This window comes from Bombyx mandarina, chromosome 26 (genome assembly GCF_030267445.1).
Source record: "Bombyx mandarina strain Sakado chromosome 26, ASM3026744v2".
Taxonomy (NCBI): Eukaryota; Metazoa; Arthropoda; class Insecta; order Lepidoptera; family Bombycidae; genus Bombyx; species Bombyx mandarina.
The window spans coordinates 5,345,445-5,363,517 of record NC_143232.1 but is presented as its reverse complement, the minus strand read 5'-3'; the positions used below and the strand labels follow the sequence as shown (position 1 = coordinate 5,363,517).

Genomic DNA, 18,073 nt, shown 5'->3' with positions numbered 1-18,073 from the left:
TACGGCAGTACTGGACGAGAATGTGTGCGAGCGCGCGGCGAGACCGTACCCGGGTCGGGGCGCGCTTCTCAGTGACGAAACAACTGTAACACTGCACTTTGTACCAACGACGCCTTCGTCCCACGACCTAACCCGAGTCACTCCCCACTCTACGACCTTACGCACTAGTCGACTTACCTTATTGCGTGTAGACTAAAGCTCAAAATCGATCAATCACTTATGTTACTTAGTTCATAATAAAACAAAATCGAGCGTTACACGTGAACGGACCGTTTCCCAAGCACTTGATAACGTCATCAGCTTAAATTAAATTTCGAACTACCCGCCATTATAATAAGACTTCATCGAGCGTTACAGGTACACAAATCGTTTCCCAGGCACTTGATGACGTCATCAGCTCAAGTTAAATTTCGAACTACCCGACCGTTGTGCGGGGGAACGGGTCGGCACGTGTGCGCTCGGTTACCTCGGCACGTACGTTGCAGTGTCGCCCGACGCCGGCCGGCAGCGTGCTCGACCGGAGCCCGTAGCCGGGCCGCGGAGCCGCGTGCATTACTACACACATTCACACCGCACGTACACTAACACGTATTGAAACAACTACTGACGAACACGCTTGTGCGATTATTGCGTTGTACGGATCGATCGAGTGTTATACAGCCAATTGATTTGCAACGCTATGGTCTGCGTGTTCTAAATAAATGTTTTTATTTATATAACGCACCTTTAGAATCGAAGTAGCTTTTTAAATATATTTTTTTATTTCTAATTGTAACAAGTAATATTCTGTAGTACATAAAACATTGCGTATTGCTAAATGTTTCGAAAATACAACTATTGGAAAAGGGCAATGGTATACCTTGAATTGGTTTAATCCAAAATTCTTGTTTTTTTGTAAAAGCCTTAAAGCGCGCATACTTTAAAGTTTTAAGTTATGCGCTTGATATAATAGAAACGGATAGTGTACTTTATCTTTTTCTAGACAAAAATTTTATTTTAATTTTTAATTTAAAAAAATCTATTTTATAAACTTATAGAATACAAGTTTATCCTGGCTGAGCCCTTGCTCTGATTGAGCCCGTGCTCGCCCACCTGTTCTGCTGAAACTGGAAAGACCTCCGGGCCACAAGTAATCCCTCAATCATTTAAAAAAAAATTATAAGTTGTTGAAAGAATAAAACTCATTTTCTTAATTTATTTAGTTAGGCCACTTCAATTCTAAAGATTCGATAAGTATTGTCCGATCAGCATTAAAATGCGTGAAAAGTGAAGCCATCATGTGCTTATATTCGTTTTGTTTTGTAGACGCACGTACTACGGGCTTATCATAACAGAAACCAAACAAAAGACAGTCTAGATTATTATTCGACACATTGGCGTATAAACTTGAATGAGCCCGTAACAATTATAACTGTACTTTTGAATCAGTCATTAAACTTTACTACAGTTTATATTAATTTTCCATTTTAATAGTTTTGCTTAAAGTTTACATCCAAAGACTTGTCACTATATATTTAACAATTACCCGTAATCAAAATTTGATGACTGTATCATTTCAACAACGGCAACAAATAATGTATTGTCGTACCATATACCATATAAATAAAATAATTAAAATGGTAAATAGAATTTAAACGAAAAGCGCTTCATAAATATTGATTAAGCTATTGTTCATATAAAATATTCCATGCATTATACATAATATATGTGTGTGAAAAAGAACATATTATAAAAATTATTATTAGTTTTATCCGAAGCACATGCATTTTTTTTTATTGTTGTAATATTAAATGTAATTATTAATATGAAATAAGCAATTTGATCCGGCCACGATACGTAATTGTTGGCAATATTTATTGACCCGCACGCGGTACCTATCGCAATTTGTTGGTACTGCTTCGGTAAGGTCTCAATTCAGTGGGACGTACTAAGCCCGAATATAAAAATCTCAATAAAATTATTTTTAAAATAAAATATTTTTGGCTATTGCCAGTAATTAAAAACCATTTCTGCTGACAACACCGGTTAAAAATTCAGTGTGACCAGATCCGAAAAAAAATATATAAAAAATAAGACGTTATAATAATACTACATTCATGTAAAAATACTTATGTATAAGCATTGTAAATACAATAGACAAAACATCTAAGACATCACACTGATAAAAAGCTCTGGAATATAAATCGTAAAGCCGATAATAAAAATTGGGAATGCTGTCATTTTAGCAATGTGTTGACTAGAAATTTAAATTGTATTCTACTTTGAGATCGTTGTAGAAGCAAACGATATTCTAAAAAGTACATTGTGGGAATCAAAATTCAAAATTTCGAAATATTTTTAACAATTGCAAAATATACCTTAATATCAATGTAGTAAGTTCCATTGTAAAAGAAAAACACAACAATTCTTTTTGTTGTTTGTAAATTCCAATGACAGCATTGAATTAAGCGTAACTACAACAATGTAAAAGCCAATTTCTGAAGCTTCTCACCTCGAGTAGTCGAACGGTAACGCGCGCGACGTCCTAACAGCTTTTCATCGTACGAGCTTAACTTAACTTTGAATAACGTTAACGCAAACGCTATAATTATATTAAGAAAAAAAAAGAAACATGTGTGCAATTCACACGTGTTAGAAGTGAAACCTTCAAAAATTGAAATACAATTATCCTACTGGTGGTAGGGTTCTGTGTAGAAGCCCGCCGGGGTTGGTACCACCGTCCTGTCTATTTCTGCCGCAAAACAGTAATACTGTGTTCCGGTCTGAAGGACAGGATAGCAGGTGTAACATACATAAGGCTGCCCATCCAGGCCAGGATAGGCAGCGCATCTGAGTCACTGATGTAGTTTGGATGTCTATGGGCGACGGTTATCATTTCCCATCAGATGAGCCGTAAGCTCGTCTGCCTATCGAAAGCAATAAAAAAAAAAAAAGTCTAAGTATATGTAAAATTTTGTCATTAGTAAATAATTGTAAATCATATTTTATAGTATGAGGGTAGCGCCTTCTGTGAATCGATGTTTTAACGTCACGTATAATCCTAAATTGAAATTCACTAAAAGAGGTTTCATACGCACGTTAGTATTAAAAAATCTCATAGATTTAGGCGCTGTATTAAAATTTTTCGACACTTCCGTTGCATACCTGCGTGACGTTACATCTGTAAAAATTTTACTCTCATGCACCTAAAGAAGTTTCACTTCAAAAAATAGCATACTTTATGTGTAAGGTTTCAATATATTTATAACGATTGCGTTGGATCACGTTTTGTTTTTTTTTTTATTCAATAGGATAATGTAATGAAAGACAAAGCGTAGATGATTTTGAGTATTGAAAAATCAAAGCCGATGAAATTCATTAATAATATCTATTTAATTAGAGTTGAACTCACCCTTATTTGCGTTATAGGATTGTATAAATACTGCAATGAAACTTAATTATTACTTTATTATTACATAAAATGATCTAAGCTCTGTCTCTTTATCATTAGCACATTGGAGTTTTAGAACAGAACAATATTGACAAAGAATGCATACAAATTGACAAACATTCGCTATTAACACAATTAAAGTTAAATAATTAATAAACTCTAATAGTATTATATTGGCAATGTATTTGCAAAGTTCAGTCAATATGGCGGTCAAATCACTCCAATATGTTTTCTAAAATAGTTATTTTAATGTCATACCAGACGATTCGATGAAGCGAATTAGACGAAGGGTACATTGAATATTTAATTATATTTTAATTTTTATTTTATAATATGATTGATATTTTTACATGTACCCGACGTTGTAGAATGGGAGTGACCACAGGGTAAGGTTGTGCAAATTAATAATGTTATTAGCTTATAGTACAATAATTACATGACAGGATACGTGTAAACAATATTGGATATAATTTATATTACAATCCTTTTTTTAAGGAAAGAGATTTTAAAAAAAATAACAAGTTTTTTCCGGGTCATGTAGAGATACATCGCTAGCGGGCCAAACGTTAGTACTTCAGTGTGCTTAGTGCGAGTTTTTTAAAGTTCACGATCGATTTTTTTTTTATTGCTTGTATGGGTAGACGAGCTCACAGCCCACCTGATGTTAAGTGGTTATCAGAGCCCATAGACATCTACAACGTAAATGCGTTCACTAACGTCAAAGGTTCGCGTTCGCTCGGCCCGCAGTGGGACGATGCTCATGCTTATGTAGTTCACTTCCAATACTATATTACACGTATCCTTTTGTATATGAGAGAGGTTTTCATTCTGTTTTTTTTTAAAGGTGTGACTCTTTAGTACAACTTGACGGTAGTGAAAAATTAGTAAATAGTACTTTTTTTTTTTAAAAATCGATTGGCGTAACCTTATTACGCAAGTTTTTTTTTTCTAAAGGTCTTATCGCATATTTCATCTTAAAGAGCCTATATAAATAACCCATTTCAAATAACGCAATCGACCGAAAAGTATTAGTCACAGAACCGTGTGTTAACTTTGTATTGGTAAATACGTTAAAGATTTTTATCGATGAATACAATAATTTTATCCGTGTTTAGTTTTACGTGATAGGGAAATGTTCTATATTTATCACTGATCTAAGATTGACAACAATTTAGAAAAAAAAGGGTAAATTACGTAACTTAAGACACTAACTGTACTTTGTTTGAAAAAAGTCGACTACAAACCTAATATAGACTTGTGGTCCAAATTTGTAGATAAAAATCATTGTATATGATTAGTGTATTCACAACATTTTGTTAACACTAAACCTACCACCAGTGCAAGTAAAATTGACAGTTTTCATACATTTGTAAAATTTACTAATTTATTAATAGATAATCATTAACAAACCACAAGGCAATTCTTTGAATGTGTCTGTAATATTATCTTCGGTTTTAGCTATTAATTACTTTTTCTCTATTTAAAAAAATATATTATCTGTATTTAATAATAAAATCGATTTTTTTTGGAACGAAGTTCCTTATGGGACGATGCGGAGGGGTACCCTAACTGGGAAAAAATGTCCGTAACGTAAGATTTTTATTAGTAATGCACACAGTGTACGACTTAACTTTGTAATAACGTACAAAAAATAACATACTTTTTTATTATATATTTTTTAAAAATCATTGTGAATAAAATAAAGTTGATAACTTTGTAAGGTAGTTTTTATTTATTTTTATCAATAAAAAATCATAATAAAAAATGTATACCCGAATAATTACTTTCTTTATAACTCGAATAGAACTCAAAATTAATATTTTTATAATAAGGAACTTCGTTCCTATCCGGTGTGACACGACACATCTTTTTTTAATTACATGTCAATTTGACGTAGCGCGGCAAACGTGTCCACGAACTGTCAAACAGACGGTAGGTTTAGTGTTAACGCACAGAGGGGGGGTTGGGGGCGGTACAATGTCGGGGCGCTGACCGTTGTAGCTGGGGATGTGCGAGTGGCTGGCGTGCGAGTGGCCGGCGTGCGAGGGCTCGTCGAGCGCGCGCGGGTGGTCGAGGCTGCGGGATGGGGACGCGCCCACCGGCGACGAGTAGCGCAGGCGGTACGTCGGCTCGCGGGACGCGGACGGCGTTCTGCGCACACACAAACGAACAATCTTTATCTTAAAGAAGCGTCAGAACGCTACTTCGACAAGGCGGCGTGACACGAAAACCCTTTTTCGACCGCGACGGTGCTTTTAGGACCCTCAAGAGCTCACCTACACGTCTAGAAGCTGAAACAGCCTCTCAAGGCTATCAGCATAGGTATGAGGAAAAAACTATTTCTTTTATAAAATAAACTCAGTGTCAGTTGTAGTTTTTTAAAATAGCTCCTGGATCTACTCCTTAACAGTACGTATCCGTGGGAACTCACAAGTTAGTTACTTTAAGGTTAAGTTTACTTTAGTTAAGTCAAATTGAGCCAGTACGCTGCTCAGCTAGCCGTCCGAGCGTAGCTAGATTAGCCCCTTAGGCTACCAGCAAATAGGTAGGGTTTCATGTAGACAATGCCTGAGACTTCATTTTCCATTGTGTTATTAATTATAGTAAAATTAAATTAATAAATACCTGCTTGCGTTTCTAGGATCTAAATTTTGTTTCTTCCACTGCTGAAGCTTTTCGCGTTCTTTCACTTCCTTCAGGAACACCTGTCGTGGATGCGATTTTTATTAATAATCAGCCAAAACGAGGAAGTGCCATTTTTCTTCTTCTTCACAACTGATTTCCGTATTATTTGTTTCGTTAACAGGTATTGATGAACTTTAGTGTTTTTATTTTTTTTAGTGCAGTATTTTTACATCTTTGAATTTTGTATTTTAAATTTACATCGTAACAGATACAAAACAAAAGAGAACATCTAATTACAGTACAGTAAATTTGGACCTTAAAGCATCAGCAATTAAAGTCGAATTTCGATTACATACTGAAAAGACATTATTTTGGATAAGCTATTTGCAAATAGCTTCAGATCGTTCTGAATCATTCGTTATTTGACTGAAACAGCGACGTAGACGAGATTCCCGACCAACCACAAAACACCAGTGTGCTTAGTGCATGTTTTTAATTTTCCGATCTCGTAAAAGTTGTAGGTACATTACAAAGAGAAGATCTTCCACCGAGCGGGTGATATTTTTTTTTTGTTGCCCTTGTAGGCTGACGAGCATTCGGCTCACCTGATGGTGAGTGGTTACCGTCGCCCATGGACTTCAGCAATACCAGGGGCAGAGCCAAGCCGCTGCCTACCGCTTAATACTCTCCACAAGCCTCGTTTGAAGAAGGACATGTCATAGCGCTCGGGAAACACCGTGGAGGGGAGCTCATTCCATAGCCGGAGGGTACGTGGCAAAAAAGATCTCTGGAAACGCACTGTGGATGACCGCAGTGGCTCCAGGTAGTATGGATGAACTCTACTCCGGTGGCGGGCGGTGCGATGGTAAAAACGAGATGCCGGTATCATCACGAAATGTTCCTCAGAGCACTCCCCATATTGCTCGGTAGACCGACGGTCTCAATGTTGTTGCTCGGAACTTGTATACGAGTATATGCAAGCTTATCTTGAAAATGTCGTAAGCGAGATTCAGGCATCTATCAAATATCTTGCATTGCCCCGGTCACCGTCCTCGTCGAACTCGTCGCTTGCGACGAAGGGCTCGACGAGCGAATTAACCCATAGACACAGCCCACTGAGTTTCTCGCCGGATCTTCTCAGTGGGTCGCGTTTCCGATCTGGTGGTAGATTCTGCGAAGCACTGCTCTTGCTAGGGCCAGTGTTAGCAACACACCCGGTTTGAGCCCCGTGAGCTCACCTACACGTTAGGGCGAAGCTGATATAGCCTCTCAAGGCTATCAGCATAGCGAGAACAAAAAATTGCGTTGTATGATGGCTACGGCCACCAAGTAAACTCAAATTTGTATGGAGTTGGAGCAGCTTCCCTACGTTTACCGCTAGGGGCGCTGCTCTAACTCCATACAAATTTAACTTTTACCCGATCGAGAAGTTAAAAACTCGCACAAAGCACAAAGTGTACTTTAACGAGCCCGCACCGACCTGCGCTATCCCCGTCTCGATTTTGGACAACTCCTCCTCCTCCTTGCGCAGCTTGGGGTCGACCCCGGCCCGGCCGTTGACCGCGCCGTTCACTTTACCGTCCACCTCCTCGTCGCTGTCCGGGACGCCCTTGTACGTGTCCGACCATCGCCTTCTGCGTTCTGTCGAACATATCCATTATTTACATTTGAATATAGTTTTTCGATAGGGCTGGCACTATTTAGCTTTAGGTAGGTACCTAACTATAGGCAATTAACTTTTTAATATCTTTAATGAGTTACAAAACATTGATGACTAAATTAAACTATTTAATATAAATATTTAACATATAATTTAATATTCTTAAACACTGAATAAAAGTCATTATCAATTTAACAAAGTGAAATCTAACAGCTCAACAAAAGTATCGTGACATCCCAGATTTGTCCCTATTCTAATTCTAGTTTCTATACCTCCCAATCTATTGTATGAGGTCTACATCTCGATTGTAAAAAACAAAAAAAAATCTGACAACTTGCATAGTCTAGTGAGACATATGTCAGAAGCACCGTGCAATGTGCACCCGTCCTTAATCTCAATGGTGTGCTTCAAGATTAAAAAAAAAGTAATTAAATTATTGTGCCGAAATTGTTGTGGAAACGAACCCGGATCTGTGTATGGATAAGGTGGTGCTGGAAAATCGTCTCTCTCTATCTTCGGTTTGGTTCCGGGCGGCGGCTTGTAAGCAGCCGGGTAGTGTGACAGCTCGATTGGTTCCTAAAATTGAACAAGAAACCATATTTTTAAGCTGCTTTCAGACTATGCTATACTACAGTACCATAATAATATATAGTACAGTCAGTAAAGTAGTCAATAATATATAGCACAGTACAGTATGAACGTGCCATAACAATGTATGGTGTGCGATATTGTTGTGCTATAAGCTTATATAGTTGTTATCCAACCAAAATCTGCAATGTGCACTTTTAGAGATTTTTACTTTTTGACCTTTTCGTATAGCTCACAGCCCTATCTACCGTATAAAAAAAACTGTTATGTGTCTATAGCTTTAATATTATTATAGCTTTCACTTGATATAGTTCTTCAAAATTTCACCTTCATATATAATTTTATACAAAAATGTTTTTACTCGTTAATTCAACACAAGAGTTTTTGCACATAGCAGATTTTGGTTTGACAGCGACGATATACTATTATACCTACGTGTATATGCTACAAGCCGTACTTGCCCGCTTCGCTGGGCAATTAAAATTAACATTATTATTTATTGTAATTATTATTAGGGAGTCCAACACTCGTATAAATATAAGCCTGTCCATTAAGTACATGTATTTTCTACATAGATACCAAGTTTCAAGTCAATCGGATGCACGGTTCAGTAGTTATAACGGAACATCCGATAAACCACTGTAGATTTATATATTAGTATAGATTATATTATAGCGTAGTCTGAAAGCGGCTTTACTTCCAATACTGTTCGGACTGAGGCGTTTAAAAAATTAAGCAGCGCCATCTGTCGACTAAAAACGGAACTACTTAAGATTGTTAATGATGTCATTATCGTTAGGGCCTTTATTGTATTGTGAAACGCACATTAATAAAAAATAATTTTAGTGTTTACAGTTTCTGATTTTTATGTACCGACAAAGGTTAATTTTAATAGCTTTTATAAAAAGAATGATTGTTATTATTTTCAAAATTCTAATGTCAACAAATACAAATTTAACAGTCGGTGACCATGAAAACTGTAAAGTAATCGAAGCGTCGGAAATAACAAAACGAACTCTAAATAATATCTAATTTATTCAAATTTATTCTTTATTCTTCTTTATTCTTTATTTGTACACACTGTTAATATAATACAGTAATTGCGATAAGATATAAAAAAAAGGCGAGCTTCACTCAACAATTGAGTTATCTACCAGCTAACCGTTCTCAAAGAAGGAAAGCTTTACATTAGTGGGTAGATGAGTACAATCTAATTAATTTAATTATTGATTTTGAATTGAATTTATTTTCCATTTTTTATTTGTATTTTCATTTTTTTATTTAATTTCAAGTTTTTCAATATATTTTATGTTTTTTAATATTAAATTGTCATCAGTCCTTAACAAGTATGCCAAAATTGAGTTAATCCGACGTTTTGAATCCATCAAAATCACGTTCAAAGATTCCGTTACACATTAACATACATACGTCTGAAGCTAATAAAAGCGTAGTAAAAAAAATAATGACCTCATTGTTCATGTGCGGTGACTTGGGTCGCGGCGTTTCGCTGCGGATAGAGTCGACCAGAACGCGCATCCCGGGGCGAGACGACGCCTTACTACCCGCCCGGGACGAGGCGCGGGTGCTCGCCGACGCTGCCAAACAAATTCAAATTCAAAATCATTTATTTCAACTTAGATGTCAGTATAACACACTTGTTGAATGTTAAAATATAAATAACAATGTTAACTCTACCACCGGTTCCAAAAAAAGCCACAGTCCTGAGAAGAACCGGCGAAACAAACTCAGCGGGCTTTTTTTTTGTTGATTCTCAAATTTTTTATTTTTTTTAAATAAGTAAGTAAGTATAAATAAACATTTACCCTCTCACTTTTTTTATTTATTTATTTATGTACACACAAAGACATAACACAGAGTCATATGAAAATTATGTACAACGGCACTGCTTATTTCATTAAGAAATCTCTTCCAGCAGACCTGCGAGAGGATTATGAGAATAATAATTAAAAGTGATCAGTGTTTGTAGAACAGTTAAAATAACAAATACAACATGAGAATTATAGAAGTAACACAGTATATAAGAAGAGTATTTTTTTTTATAAACATCGCTGATAGCCTTGTGAGGCTATTTCAGCGTAACCTTAACTAGTAGGTGAGCTCTCGGGGCTCAAACCTGACGACGTTACTAACACGAACCCTAGCAAGAGCCGTGCTTCGCAGAATCTACCACCGGATCGGAAACGCGACCCACTGAGAAGATCCGGCGAGAAACTCAGTGGGCTGTAAATACCCTCTCACTTACACGCATACGATTGTATTACTACAAACAAAACGATGGAGGCAATACGAAAAACAATCGAATGGTTTTATTTTTAATTTTTATTGCTTAACCATTTCAATAAAACTAGTGGTCCCCCGGTAGTCGAAATTCGAATATAATAAAGTTTTAAATACACTATTATGATTCTATTGTCAAAGGCAATTTATTATACTTTTATAATCACCGATTTCGCCAAGATTACACATTAGACATATTAATAAAGACAAACAATATTTAATCTATTCTCAATTCGACCACAGACTATATAAGCAATAAGAAAAGTTTGACAATAAACAAATCGTATGCATGCGTGTGTGTGTAATGTTTTTTTATTGATTTAATGTATTTTTTATGCTTAATTTAAAAAAAATATCTGCACTCCTCTATATTCTCTATAAGTGTGGAAAATTTCGTCCGCGCAATAGATATGAGGAAAAAATGATTTCTTTTATAAAATAAAATCAGTGTCAGTTAAAGTTTTTTTTTAAAAGAGCTCCTGCATCCTTCCCCTAACAGTACGTACCCGCGGGGACTCACAAGTCACGGTTACTCACAGGGCGGGCGGTGGAAGTGCGGCGAGGTGGGCGGGCGGTCGTAGGGCTGCACGGGGCGGCGCAGGTACGCCGGCTCCGTCGTGAGGTACGAGTACGTGGTGATGCGGTGCGGACTGCACGCGCCCGCCTCGCGGTACTCGCGTAGGACCAGCCCGGGGGACACGGCTCGGTACCCGTACTGGACATGCCGCCGACATCACAAACTCGTATTGTACGATTGGACATTATCAAAAAAACACGCCCCTTCTCCAAATAAAGTTTGAATTTTTTTTTTATTGCCCTTGTAGGCAGACGAGCATACGGCCCACCTGATGGTGAGTGGTTACCGTCGCTCATGGACTTCAGCAATGCCAGGGGCAGAGCCAAGCCGCTGCCTACCAAATAAGATCTAAGGATAGACAGTGGCTTTAGTGTGTCCTTGACATTGCCATTTACTAATTTAATTTAGTATCTGTTTTTTATGGCATCCCCACATTTATAATGTCGAGTATTGTTATTGTCCGACTAACAAATTTGTGCAATTAACTACGAATAATAAAACTATAGAAAAGTAATTACGCTTCAAAAATGGTTCCGCGTAAATAGCTACCGCGGAGGGCGGGGCTTAAAATAGCTACAGAATGGCGTGCCAGTTCGCTGTGGCACTCGTATCGTGCGGTCGTGTTGCGTCAGTTTTCGGTTGACCAGATAATTATTATTTTGCGCTTTTTAATTTTAGATATGAAAAGCAGTGGAATTAGCTTCCATAGTTTTATTATTCTTAGGCAATTATATATATATTTTTAAATACTATTACATTGTTATTTATTTGCGGTAGGCAGCGGCTTGGCTCTGCCCCTGGCATTGCTGAAGTCCATGGGCGACGGTAACCACTCACCATCAGGTGGGCCATATGCTCGTCTGCCTACAAAGGCAATAAAAAAAACATATATTCTAATGTTACAACTGCGTGGGACAATCATAAAACTGATAATAATCTGGGGGAGTACCTTAGGATGTTAAAAATCGGTTGGCTTGGTTTTCTGATCGAACCCAAACAAATATCTCATTTTCCTTTTTAACATCCACCTATTTTCGTAAATTTAACATAGTCGACCAAATACTATACAACGTAGTTTCGCTGAATATAATTTCCTGTGTATTTAAGTCCATTCAAGCAATTCAAACTAAGATGACTTTTTAATTAAGATGACTTTCTAATTACTTTATATTCGTGTGGTTAGGTTCCTCATTATGTCCCATTATTTTTAATAGCCGATGTCTTTATTTAGTCTCCCAGTTAAATTTTCTATTTACTCTGTAGTAAGAAACTCTGACCCTGAGTAAAGTTTGAATGCATTAAGCTGTATGTAACTATTTTAAATTCCCTGTTATGGGGAAAATTTCCTGAAAGTAAATACATAATTTTGTTAGTTTACACATCAACATGCTCACATTGTGCGAGGACATGGGAAGGGTATAACAGAAAATATAATATGCGGTAAATCATAAATAAGGCATTGAAATAAAAAAGACAAAAAAAAAACATGTAAATGTGTCAACTAATAAATAAAAAAATGCCTCTTAAAGTTATAAATAAACTAAAGGTTGTTTTACTTATTTATTTATTTCCAAACTTTTATCTTTTTCGGTTATTTATGGACTAAAAAATTCTTATTAAAAAAAATTTTTTTAGAATTCACTTTCTTTACTTTACAATCTGTTTTTGTTTTTCTTGCTTAGATGGGTGGACGAGCTCACAGCCCACCTGATGTTAAGTGGTTACCGGAGCCCATAGACATCTACAATCAATACGATATGAGTTCTGAGTATAGCTGCAACGGCTGCCCCACCCTTCAAGCCGAAACGCATTACTGCTTCACGGCAGAAATAGGTAGGGCGGTGGTACCTACCCGTGCGGACTCACAAGAGGTCCTACCACCAGTAAAATTTATTTTGGTTAATATTCCAGTACAAACTTTAAGAGGCACGTTGTAAGCTTAAAAAATAAGAAAAAAAATAAAAGGTAATACAAGGGTGTGAGCAGACCTTCCTAGTCAAGCTACTGTAGGGACTGCAGTATGAGCCGTTGACGCTGGGTGTGCGCGATCGCAGCGAGAACTGTGTACCACAACATAAACTAGCATGTCACATACTACAACACACATACGACATACACAGCGCATACATTTCAACATTAGAGGCATCGTGTTGCGTTTGATAACGTCACGGTCATATAAATAAAAAAAGACCGAAAACGGTATTAGCGAAAATCAGAACTGAACTTTATGCTTCTAATGTCAAGATTCGTTTTTGTGTAAACGTCATACGTCAAGTTTTGAAAATTTTTCCTCACTCAGAATTTTTTTCGAGATGATTAAAATTTGTTTATTTAAAAGCTCAGTCTCGAACCTGACACCGCGTGAGACGTTTGCTAAAAATTTGAAAGTCTCATTTCACTCGAGAGATTTTTTCGAGATTATTCTTACGTAGTTTATGAACAAGCTCAGTCTCAAAGCTGATGATACCTCGCGAGACGTACACAAGTAAGCTAATTTAAAGTTTTTTTTTTGACGAATGGATTACTTGTGGCCCAGAGGCCTTTACCATTTTGCTGGGATTTGCTAACAGGTGCCCCAGCGCCTCCGGAGGAGACCTATCTACTCAAGGGTAGCTGCTTCGCGAATGAATAATATCTTATTATATTCGATAGCCGAGTATGACGCCCACACAAACACTTTCAGTTGGCTACACGTAATCATGAGAGCTACTCAGAGCTGTGACGTGTACAGTTCCAGACAAAACTGACTTCTTTAAACAGATATTTGTCACTTTTAATATTAATTTAGCATCAGGCTCATTTAACGCAACAGCTCTGAGTGACGATAACTACATAAGCATTCCATTGTGTGTGTGCACTTCAAACAACTCATTTGCAATAAAAATATAGTAATTTAATTTAAGTCTTATATTTATTCATGAAAAATCCGATTTTCCTTCAGAACATTAATGTTCCCATTGATGCGCACACACACACAAATCTAAAATTCATACATATATTATTATATTAACTACACGGTGAATAAATTGTTGGGTAATGAACAACTAAACAACTAAAGCTGTTTTGTGGTTTTAAGAGTTTGTAATTTAAAGAAGAACAATTAACATTTTGTTATCGACTTTTAACCACAAGTATAATTTGGTAGAGCTCGGTTGTTCTGTATTATTATTGGAATTAAAACTTTGATTTAATTGACGTCCAATTAAAGGTTTTCAATTAATTGAATTGTATTAACAATATTTTTCTTTTATCAAACTGTTTCTTATATCAACATAATTTATTTAACTCCGTTGTCCAGTTGGAATGAAAATCTACAAGACTAAGATGAAATGAATTTATGAAAAACAAAAACACATTTACAATACGACGAGTGCAGTTTGGAACTACGGCTGTAAAACAAATATCAATCAATCAGTGCAAACAAAAAACTACAAAATCAAAACGAGATACCATAAAGAGAAAGCTAATTTGTATTACGAATAATAAAATGTGAATATATATTTTGCGTTTTTAAGTCCGCATAAAGGAAAATTATGCCGAATGTACAGTGCGTGCGAATGTAATATGCACGTACACGCACTCGCTGCACGCAAATGCGTACGCGTACGTACCTTAACTTAATAATCGTACTGGTAATTCGTATTTTTCAATTTTTTGCTATACATATTAAAATATTATTACTGTTTAATTATATTATTAATGATGTACTAATGATACTTAGAATAAGAAGATTCGCGAAATTTTCATCTACCCATCTATAATTTTTAAATTACGACTGACGAAAAACGAAACGAAAAGAACGTCAAAGAATTTTATTTCCGTTTTTAGACAACTACTTATTAAATAGTTGACAATTTTAAATTTTGCTATTCAATTAGCTGGTCTGGTTCTTTTGGTGATGACGTCATTATAATATCATTACATTTAAATAAAGTTTTGTGGCTAGAGTCAAGACCGCATCATTTGATAACTGGTTAGACCTTATTTACATTGTCATTAAATACACTAATAAAGCAGTATTTTCGTGTCACTACCATTGCTATTAAACTACAAAAGAAATAATTACTAAGGAATGTAGATGAGGTGATTGACCGTAATGTGTAGTTAGTTATGTATAATAATTACCTACGTCATGATGGTGAAGGCAAAATCAAGTTTTTAGAAATCTTGTGTGAAATTATTAATCAATTTTAATACCATATTCTTTTAGTTTCTGTTCTACTTGTGGCTATTAATTTTTTTGCTAAAATCATTAGTGTAATTTATTGAAATTTTTAATTAAGTTTTGGTAGACAGGGGCCTGGCTTTGCCCCTGACATTGCTCTGAAGTCCACGGGCGACGGTAACCACTCACCATCAGGTTTTCTATTTTTTACTTGGATTTTCTATAAAAGCGTATTTTGTTAGTTTTTTTAAACTATTATTTATTTTTCATTTTTAGTTGTATTTCAATTTTTTCAATTTTATTTTTTAAGTATTTAATTGTCATCGTTCCTTAATAAGTATACCAAATTTCGAGTTAATCCGACGTTTCGAAGGGGATCAAAATCATGTTTAAAGATTCCGTTACATACTAACATAACGTCTGAAGCTAATAAAAGCGTATTAAAAAAAAGAGAAGCACATTAATAAAGTTGTTTAGCGTTTTGCTTTTTTACATTTTGATACCGATCCCTAGAGTAATTATTGTGTTTTTTCCCCTACCTAATCTGAGAGCCTTGAGAGGCTATTTCAGCGTAACCTTAACTAGTAGGTGAGGTCACGGGGCTCAAACCTGACGACGTTGCTAACACGAACCCTAGCCAGAGCCGTGCTTCGCGGAATCTACCGCCGGATCGGAACCGCGACCCACTGAGAAGATCCGGCGAGGAACTCAGTGGGCTGTGTCTGAGGGTCGCGCTCACCTGCAGCTCGGAGGAGGCTCTATCGGCGGAGAGCGGGTCGTGGGGCGCGGGCCCGCAGCGCGGGTGCCAGATGGCGGCGCCCTGGAGGAACATCTCCTCGCCGTCGCCGAATGGATCTCCGCACTTGCTGCAGCGCGCGCACGTCGGGTGGAAGTGGTGATTCTCTCCGGCCTGCATTTTCATTAACGGCTTTAGACTTTTTTTTTAGCGGGAACGCGAGGTGTTGAAGTTGTGTGTTTCTTCAGGTCTAAATGTGTAATAACGGTGGTTTATTAGCTGTTTAGTATCTGTGAAAGTGCACAAATGATACAAAGGACGTAACTTCTCGGGATCCACCAAAATGATCACAATTTTACTGAGATTTCATTTAATTTCATCCCAGTTGATTAATGTCTCAAACTAATCATCTTCATTTCATTTCACTCTATATTATCATTTTTCATAAAAATATCCCATATCATATTATTTTATTTCATTTCATGCTGTTTCATATATTAATCAACTTCATTTCATTTTATAATATCATATTTCATAAAAAATATATATGATAGATTAGGATGTATGGTATGATACCTTTGCCTTTCCATTTGGAAAAATAAAACTACTACTACTACTACTACTACTACTAATCGTTACCTGCAACACCTTCCCGGATATGTATCGCTGGCAGTACGCGCACCGCACGCCGTACAGACGCTGGTAGTCTCGCTCGCAGTACGGCACGCCGTCCCGGCCCATGTACTCGCCCTGCAGCACGGCGCCGCACTCGCCGCACGAGAAGCACCCAGTGTGCCATTGTCTGGCGAATATTAACATGTCGATGGACATATCGAGGGTTGAAAGGCCATTTTGGTTACGGCCTGGCCACGGGGATCGGCGGTGCAAACAGCGAAGCGGTGTATGAGGCGAACATTCGCGCAGCACCGTTTGCAGGCCACGGGTACTCACGTTCGCCGCCGCGACTAGTAAGGAAGTCCGACAGCGAAATGTCTATATCGAAATTATCTCGATATTGCTTACAAATTAATAGTTTTTTTGGTTCAGGACCTATTATTTGGAAAAGATTGTGAAGTACATGATTTGAATAAGAATCAGAGTATACCTATAGATGGAGAATTCCACAAGAAGTACGAGAAATACTTTGGGTGGCTAGACTTCCAAATAGCTGGTCTAGCTAGTATTTCAGCTAATTTTTATTTATTGCTTAGATGTGTGGATGAGCTCACAGTCCACCTTGTGTTAAGTGGTTACTGAAGCCCATAGACATCCACAACGTAAATGCGCCACCCACCTTGAGATATAAGTTCTAAGGTCTCAAGTATAGTTACAATGACTGCCCCACCCTTCAAACCGAAACGCATTACTACTTCACGGCAGAAACAGGCAGGGTGGTGGTACCCACCCGCGCGGACTCACAAGAGGTCCTACCCCCAGTAATTACGCAAATTATAATTTTGAGGGTTTCATTTTTATTACACGATGTTATTCCTTCACCGTGGAAATCAATCGTGAACATTAAAATTTGTTGAGTATTGAGTTGATATTCGACTACCGGTGCATCGCTCAACACCGGACGTCTTATCCGTTCGGCCACGACGAGTTTAAAAAAAATAATAATAATAATAATATAAAATATAAAAATTTCGGCGTTCATTTTTCGCGGCGAAAACAACTAAACTCATTTAATCACTGCACTATTCGCCGCCACTACCGCTCGACTCCGTGGCTCGCGCCGTCCTTATTCATGCATTTGTTTTGCTCGCCCGCCGCATCGTAAGTCGTCCGCGCGATTCGCTCGGTACATTTCGCCGGTCGCTTCGCCGGTCGCCGGTGTGCGTGGCTTGTTAGGTACATTTCTATGCTGTTATTTTAGTCGCTAGACGCCTCGCCGTTCGCACCGCGCGAATATTCGTATCGGCGAATGTCCCGTGGCCAGGCTGTTAAAGCGACATTCTTACGACTTGACAGGAGAGCAATTTGAATTTTAAAAT

At 37.3% G+C, this 18,073-nt stretch overlaps 1 protein-coding gene across 12 annotated transcripts in view; it reads right to left on the bottom strand.

Annotated features, from left to right (window-relative positions):
* Positions 1–18,073, bottom strand: part of Unc-115a (actin binding LIM protein Uncoordinated 115a) — a 114,999-nt gene that overhangs the window by 12,042 nt on the left and 84,884 nt on the right. For 4 of the 12 annotated variants that reach the window (XM_089738885.1, XM_089738883.1, XM_028184757.2 and 1 more), the window contains exons 6-15: positions 16,719–16,881; positions 16,083–16,253; positions 13,167–13,238; positions 11,139–11,316; positions 9,771–9,898; positions 8,180–8,291; positions 7,536–7,696; positions 6,056–6,135; positions 5,424–5,581; positions 479–555 (exon numbers count right to left, since the gene is read on the bottom strand). In XM_089738885.1, coding sequence (XP_089595011.1) covers positions 479–555; positions 5,424–5,581; positions 6,056–6,135; positions 7,536–7,696; positions 8,180–8,291; positions 9,771–9,898; positions 11,139–11,316; positions 13,167–13,238; positions 16,083–16,253; positions 16,719–16,881 — 1,300 coding nt within the window. Of the gene's footprint in view, positions 1–3; positions 84–478; positions 556–989; positions 3,422–5,423; positions 5,582–6,055; positions 6,136–7,535; positions 7,697–8,179; positions 8,292–9,770; positions 9,899–11,138; positions 11,317–13,166; positions 13,239–16,082; positions 16,254–16,718; positions 16,882–18,073 lie in introns of those variants that run through there. The other 8 variants (XM_028184761.2, XM_089738884.1, XM_028184756.2 and 5 more) reach the window with 4 other exon arrangements.